Source organism: Lates calcarifer, linkage group LG21 (assembly GCF_001640805.2).
Source record: "Lates calcarifer isolate ASB-BC8 linkage group LG21, TLL_Latcal_v3, whole genome shotgun sequence".
NCBI lineage: Eukaryota > Metazoa > Chordata > Actinopteri > Centropomidae > Lates > Lates calcarifer.
The window spans coordinates 15,729,651-15,737,827 of NC_066853.1; the positions used below are offsets into that span (position 1 = coordinate 15,729,651).

At 42.2% G+C, this 8,177-nt stretch overlaps 1 protein-coding gene across 1 annotated transcript; it reads right to left on the bottom strand.

The window, feature by feature from the left end:
• Nucleotides 1–4,388: 4,388 nt before the first annotated feature.
• socs9 (suppressor of cytokine signaling 9) lies at nucleotides 4,389–8,133 on the bottom strand. Its single transcript, XM_018668247.2, has 2 exons — nucleotides 7,983–8,133; nucleotides 4,389–6,475 (listed from the first exon to the last, which is right to left on the bottom strand). Exon 2 carries the CDS (start codon nucleotides 6,326–6,328, stop codon nucleotides 4,652–4,654), a length of 1,677 nt encoding a protein of 558 aa, XP_018523763.1. The 5' UTR covers nucleotides 6,329–6,475; nucleotides 7,983–8,133; the 3' UTR covers nucleotides 4,389–4,651.
• Nucleotides 8,134–8,177: the final 44 nt, after the last annotated feature.

The following is an 8,177-nucleotide window of genomic DNA, read 5'->3' on the forward strand; positions in this document are numbered from 1 at the left end:
TTATATAGCACGCCATGGCAGACTCAGGGGTAAAGGGCAATTAATTTGCAAGGCAATTGTGTGCATGGTGGTAACACAGTGGATATGTTACAGCTTTTGTGATTTGCTTAGAGTTCAGATAATTTAGGTGCCTGTGCTCCACCAACATGTTTCCCTGCAAATTAAACTTGTCCACCCTGTGACAAAATGTTACAAGGATGGAAAATGAATACCTGAAAATATCACTGGGTCCAAAAGGTGCCCGTTGTGAGGAATGACTCTTACAATAACTAGCTGGCAAGGTCTACATGTTTCTTTCTCATTTGTAATTTTTCACTGTATCACACTGGTCAATGCAGCTGTTGTGCAACAGCATAATTAGTCACAGAGAGCAGGGGTTATGTAGTTTAATTTATCATTTATGCAATTATAAATTTTTCCCTCCCTTGTATCAATGATGCATGGGCGTTTTTAGCAGTCATTGTGAGAGGTTATTATAATTAACCATTCTTCTCAAAGCAAACAATGCTTATCTATAATTATATCTTTGTTATCTGTTGCTGCATTATAGTCCATATGTACAAACACATTATGATACACATTACATCTACATTTTGACATCAAATTACAGGATATGTTAATTTACAAAGCTTTGTCTATAATAAAACAAAATTATCTGTCCACTGCATGTCCCTGTATTATTTCCAGGCTGTTAGTTAATGACTTCATGGGCTGAAGCCTAGGATATGGGCTATTGTGTGTCATTTACACTGCAATCCAATCAATCTGTGTTGTATCATTGGCTTGGCTGTGGCATGCCCAACACCTCCATTATTCCATCAACAACCTGTCAGCGTGGAGGAGAGAGAAAAACAGGCGTGCGAGAGATTGAGCAGGAAGAACAAGCCTCAAATTAAAATATGTGTGTTGTTCTGTGGCAAAGGCTTCATATGAGTTACTACAGTGCCTGATAGAACTGGGGTGCATTTGGAAAGGAAATCTTGTGTTGTCAAAGGCTTGCTCCCAGGGAAACAAACATCAAACGTAAGCATGACACAGGGTGACAATGTAGCTTCTGGGGTGGGGTGGGGGGTGGGTGTGCTAGACTTTGAAGAACTGAAACTTTAATAACTCAGGAATGACTTACTTGGTTTTCGACAAGAGGTTCTCTGTTTGAAAAGGTGTGACTCGAAATAGGCAAGAATGTTCAAGGTTGAAATTCAGCTGGATTCATTTACTGACCAAAAATAACTCCCTCTCAGCTGCAGTGTTTCCTCAGACACAGAAATGTATTCCTCCTCTCTGAGTGGATAAGAAGAATCATGTCTAGCTGCATGCGTCTTGCAAGAATTTGAAATCAGTTTGATAAGCCCTCCCCTGAATTAATGGCCTAGATACATGCTGTATGTCATGGTAGTCAATCTATATGGGTCTACATATGAGCAGCCAAAAGCACAGACCTACAAAAAGACTCGGCCGTCGTGCATATTTTCGGTCTCAAATAAGCCAAGCATGTACCAAGTCGAGCCCTTTTGGAGCATTTGTTAGATTATGTCCGGCAGATTATTTGGGAAAGTAATTGTCCCCAGGTGTTATGAACATTCCAAGCTTATTCTCCACCCCCATGATGCTCAACTGTAGAGATTACGCTCAGAGGAAAATCTCTTCCCTCAATGGAAGAGAGGGAAGAAAGAGGTCCAAACAGACACAAACACACTAAGTATGTGTAGCCAATCAGCTTTTTGCTTTGCTTGAGCATGCTGTCCCTCTGGGCCTGCCTGATCCAGGCAAAGAAAAGTCCTCTTTTTCCCCCCTGGGGACCTGTAATACCTGCATGATGAGAGCCACGGTGCTGCCAGCTGCAGCAGTCACACTCAGTCCCACCATCTCTAGGCACCACACACAGAGCACTAACAGGCCTGTGAGCGAGCAATGTAAAGCATCACTGAAGCTCTTTACAGCCACCTGCTGTGCTTCATGTAATACAGCATTTTGCACTGACTGAAACACTATTAAATGAAAAACTATTGACCTGTATGTGCTGTTTCAGGAAAATAAATAAATTGCTAACGTGCATAATTATTAGCTATTGAACTGTATATTGGTGTATGGTATTCTCCAAATAACTTTCTTAAAATATCCCATGTTATTGTTCAAAATCTGAGACAGGTTGTGTTGAGGTTATTAACAGTTGATGCTTTGATGACCAAACTACATAATAATTCATTATTGATTTCTTATCGATCATTTTGTTCTGTTTGATTGCATGTTCATTTGTAGACCAGCTGACCTGCTGTGACATTCTGGGTAACACTAACATTTAATTATATTATACTATAAATTACAATTAAATATCATCTCCTTTTTTGGAAATTATAGGAAAACATGTCAAATATATCTAATAAACAAACCTTAAAATGTTGCCCTGACATAAAAACACATAAATGGATCCTCTCTTCCAAGAATACCAGATTGCAGGGCATCATGTTGTAGTGGGAGATACAAGACAAAGGCCTTGAGCTGTCAAGGGACTGAAATTGCATGTGCAGAGGGTTCATAGTGTAGGCCACACTTGTGTATGCATGGCAGGTCAAATGTCTTCCAACACAGTAAATCTTATTTTATAGTTTGGTTTTTATAGTGACTTAATTAAGTATACAAAGGTCAAAGGTCTGGGCTTTGCATTTTGGATGCAGACTTTAATGCTGCCTTGAAACTGCTGTTTAAATTATAGCAGCTTCATTAGTGGATGAAAGCTTGTCAGGACTGATTTGCATTCTGCATATCAAATCGCCTATCTCAAGGAGACAAAAACAGCATCACTGTGGTTCAGAGGATGAACTGGGATCCATTCTCCATGCTTTCCCATTAACACTGGGACGGTTGTCTTTTGTAATTATTACTTACTGCATACAATTGGCTGTGTGGTCTGTCATGTGGGTTTTCATTAATACAAGATGCTGTTCACACATGGCAGTAAATGACTCTATTGCATAGGTACATTTTGAAACTAATCTTTGAATAAGCTCTAGATAATAAGGTGAATTAAAGCCTGTCTGGCATTTACGGTGTTGTGGCAGATGCATTCAGTTTATTTGTACATTCAAGATGTTACTTGTCTGCCTTATAAGAGATTTACAGTACTTGTGCAGAATAACCCCATTTGCAATGTTAAGAGAGAGCATTATTCTATAAAAATGTAAATTTTGGTCTTTTAATATTAATAAAATGCATATTTTATCCTTGCGTTTGTTGACTCATATCAGATGTTGGTGAGAGTGTTGTTGAGTCTGTGCTTATATTTTCCACTGATGTACTTTCATATTTTGTTAATTTACCACAGGTGTATACTGCATATGGTGCACTACACCCTGGACTCCCATACACTAAACTTTAACTATTTGCCCCTTGATTTAGGTTCTTAAACTGCATTTTTCAGCTTTACCTCTCCTCAGTGCCTTTGGGTTTTTAGTTTGGGACTGCTTCATCTTTGCTAAGTTTTTCAGACCTTGCAGGTTTTTGTCCCCGTAACTAATTTCATGTCAAGCTCCATAAAAAGCTCAAAACACATTCCTTCTCCCATCATTTTTCCTGTTAATTAAGATTCATCAGTGCTAATTCACTATGGTAATTTTGTCACTGAACTGCTGGAATGAAAGATAAGTGTGTAGACACCCCGCCTGTTTAAAATGTGCACAGCAGGAAGTGGAGCAACAAGATGATTTTTTTTTTGTTTTTTTTTTTTTGTTAAGGATCTGGGTCCTCATGCCTCTGGACTACGGAACAGTAAATTTAGAACTGCACAGCACAGCAGTCAGATTTTAACCAAAATACAGTCTAAAAAATGTCTTGGCTTCATCATTTGAATTCTGATAATACAGCTGCTTCAACTGCTGCTGACAAGTTTGTGAAGGTCACATTTGATCCTTCACTTCAAAACTTGGCTCTAGCCACATGCAATTCAATCTCAAAGGAGAAACCATGGATCATTATATGATGCAGGGTGAAAACAAAGCAGCTGAATGATGTAGAATTTGAGCCTATGACATTCATCTACTGCTAGTTGTGCTACATAACTCACTGCTTCCTTCCCTGCAATTAAACACTGAAGACTTATGTGAGGATGTAAGCTTGACTTCAGTGTGACAAATATCTGCTCTAGAGCAAGCCTTCACCTTTTCAATAAGAACAGGTAGCACATGCACCTATCTCTCACCCCTTACAATCAGTCCTTGAATCTTGTTAGTATGTGTTCCACCTTCTCAGCACATGACTGATGAACAACTCTATTATAATCATCTCGATTCAAACTAAGACACCCCCCCCACACACACCGTCAGATAATTAAGCTGATTTAGTCCACACTTGAAAACACAGAGGATGTGTGAGGGTAGTTCTCTGAACACCACTTATCTAAATATGTTTGTTTAATTTGAGCATAAAGAACTTGGAGTGTGCAAGATCAGTCAGATTACATATTGTCTCATCAGTGTAGCTCAGTACAATTGTTAAGACATGTACAGCAGGAATAAAATAAATAAGTACAGTGCAGTGTAGGTTAATACAGCCAGATAGAGTGAAGAACAAGACTCGTTGTTCAGTTCAGTTAGGAGAGACTTGCGTTAAAAATGTATTAAGTAGTGTCTGTTAGTCAAAATTTTTTTGTTGTTCTTCATTCCCACCAGGTATCCATTCGCCGTACACGTACTCTCTGCTTATAGTGGTATTCTTTCAGGTGCTTTTTCAAAGCATTTGGAATGGGAAGCATATTAATGCCATCGTAGGTGGTGCAGCTGCTTATGACCGCTCGGCAGATGTGCTGCAGGCTGAAGGGCTGTGTGCGGTGGATGGGATTGGACAGCAGGGGCTCGAAGAACATGCAGGAGTTGGGGTCCTTGTAGTGCTCCAGCAATCCCGTAACTGTGGAAGCGTGGAAGACGCTGGGGTCGTGCACATCAAAGCTAAAATTGTGGTTCCACTGTTCAATACGCGCGTGTAGCGAGCGGCCGTAGCGGCGGAAGCTAACAGAGAAGAGGTACTCTTCCTGGGCGGAGTCGCGCAGGAGGAAGGTGCCTTCGGGCTTTCCCTCCAGCAGTGTCTCTGCCTCGTAGCGGTCCATGACCCCCCAGTAACATGGGAGGTTGGTGATCTGCAGCAGGTCTGGAACTAAACAGTGAATGTAATCAATCTGAGTGTGAATGCGGTAGCCATCGTGAGATTTGTGATGCTCAGTCTGCGGAAGTATGGCTCTAGAGGGCATGTTGGTCGCTGTAACCTCTGGGTCTACCAGAGGGTCAGAGATAGTATCACAGGTGTGGACAGAGGCTGACGCTGACGCTGAGGCTGACGCTGAGGCTGAGGCTGAGGCTGAGGCTGAGGCCACCACCTCATCCAGAGTGTCCAAACAGCTCTGCAGCAGAAGCTGGTGCTGCTGCTGTCTTTGGAGAAGAAGCTGCTGCTGCTGATGAGTGGAGGCTCTGTCAGCTCCGGCTAACTCATTCATACCATGAGCCAGCTTAGGGCCGTGCTTGTAGAGGGGGTTAATTTGGGCCGTCACCTCAAATGTGTGGATCTCCGCATTGGGTGGTGGCTCAACACCTTGTTCAATGCTAATGCGCCTGCGCTCTCGCAACCTGTCATCTACGTCCTCCACCACAGTAGCCATGGTTGAAGTTGGGGCGCTGCATACTACTGTGGAATCAAGCATGGGAGGCTGGGTGATGGGGGCTGTGTGTTGCTTAATAAGATACCACTTCTGAGCCAGCTCTGATCCTACGGGGAAAGGGCAGTCATCCAACATCAACTCACTCAGATGGATCTTACGCCTTGAGGAGGCACAGGTGGCTGATGTCGAAAGAGCCTGTGGAGGTGGTGCTGGTGCTGCTGCTGCACTGTGTGTCTTTATTGGGAAACACTGCCCCATAGCATCTTGGATTTTTTGCCGGAGAGTGCGACTGCTGCTTGATCCTCTGCTGTCACCTTCACTCTGCGCAGGTAACTCGCTGACAGAGCTGACTGTTCCCAGTCCTGGCCTGGCCGTTACCCGTTCTTGTCCTAGCAAAGAGGCGGCGACTTCCAAACCCTGCCATCGCCAGCTGTCCTTGAGAGGAGAGGAGGAAGATTGGTCCCTGTTCTCTAAGTCACTTAACAGCTCACCATACTCAAAGCCGTCACTGACGGGCCGCTCAGCTGCTGGTTCATGGGAGGCGAGGCCTTTTTTCTTCCCCTTCCCAACTTTCCGTCCGCCGCCTGTATCTCGTCTTTCTTCTGACCGGCTCTGCCTCACCTTGGGACGGGCCCCCCTCTCTCGATCCTTCCCTCGGTTCCCTGATTCTTTTGGTAGTGACATGATGGATTATGTGGTGAAATGGCAACAGTTGCGCCACTCCAGGGAGTTGCCAAAGGATGACTTGTAATTGCAGTTAGCTATTAGCAGGGAGTTTCCCATCCACATCCCTTGTCTGCTGTGTCATTATCATTATTCATGCATTGTGGCCTGCAAAACAAAATGAGAATTCTGCTTAAAGCCCAGAGTTGAGTTTTTGAAATATTCTGTCATATTTCTGGTGATGCACACCTAGTTGTGAGTTTCTGGGATACCCTTACCGGCGCATATCAAAAACTGATGCAATTTTTTTTTTTTTTAACAGAGCTGTAGTGCCACAACAGCTCAGCATAAAATTCTACCTTCATGATGTTCATTATTGTTGAAGCTGTTTTAGAGATGCTCATTCTAGAGTGGCAACTCAAATCCAGACACACAATTACCAAAAGTCTGTTTTGACACCCAAACCCTGGAGACACGCAGTTTAGAAATCACAAAAGACTAAGAAAATAAGAATAATAAGATAATAAATGATAATAAGATTCACATTTGAAAAGCCAGACTCAGCTTTTCAGATGTCATTTTTGCTTTTCAAAAGGACTTAAATGATCTTTCTTTTATCAGAATAGTTGCATGTTAAATTTTCAGATGATTGACTGTTGTTTGAGCTCTAGTTGATCCAACTTAATGGTGGGTTTGGAGGCTGGTGTTGTTGAATTGCATAGTATCATTTTGAGACGTGTTTCTACATATTTAGATATTTTAAGATGAGGAGTGAACATGAGTATACCGAAGCAAACAGCAACAGTTGGCACTGGCCCAATAACCGATTCGATTTATTAAATCACTGTGTTGGCTCTGTGTGGTCACTAGCTCTAGCAGAAGTGCTGTACAGTTGTCCTGGTCTGGCCTGCGTATTAGTTTGTCTTAGCTCTCAGCAGAATTGTAATTGGAGTCCATTAAATCATAGTATATCCTGCCTATTGTCAGAACACACAGCTGACAAATGGTCATACACAGATAAATAGAAAGTATGTATACCCACCACCGGTTAAACAATCGACTTCCTCTATAAGTAACACTGACTGTGATGCTCTTTGCTTTGATGTCCAACAATATGAAGCACCTTTTAACGTAAAGTTACGTTAGAACCTAAATTTATATACAACGGTGACAAACTAAAAACCAGAGAGCAGTTAGTTGGCTGGAGGTTTTGACCGAGATAAAACCAAAAAACAAGTTGGAGAACTACAGATATTTTTATCCAGTTGTGTCAATCACACTTCCTCTTTTTGACTTGAAAAAGAACATCATCTCAGCAAAAGGGATGAGGCTCTGTCCTCTCACAAATCACATTATCGAAAGAAAGTGGATAGTCAAAATAAACATCTTTTAACTTTTTCCACGACAGCTGAAGCTAGTTACCGTTTATTTCTTCGGGTAAATCGACGACTCCACTCTTCCTTTACTATCACACATATCAGGCGATAACATTAATATTAGCTTCCAGGCTAACGTCGCTAGCAAGCAGCTGTATACAGTCGGCAGGCTATGTTAGCACGGCAGCTAGCTAACTGCTAACTTGGGTACTTTTTCCTGTGGGGGGAAAGGTTAAGTTGTACTTATAGCTACCGGTGTTTAGCTTTCTCAACAGCATTAACATATGCTGGGAACATACCTTAGCAGTTGTATTCAAGTTTCGCGGCGACAGAGCCCCCGTTTCTTCTTAGATGAACTAATGACGGCAACAACAAGGCGGCTAACTCACATTAGCTTGATAAATGAACTGCTGAGACCGTGCAACCCGGATGTAAAAAGTAATTGGAGTAATTTCTTCGATAACGTCGGAACATAAAGGTAGCATGGGAGCAAT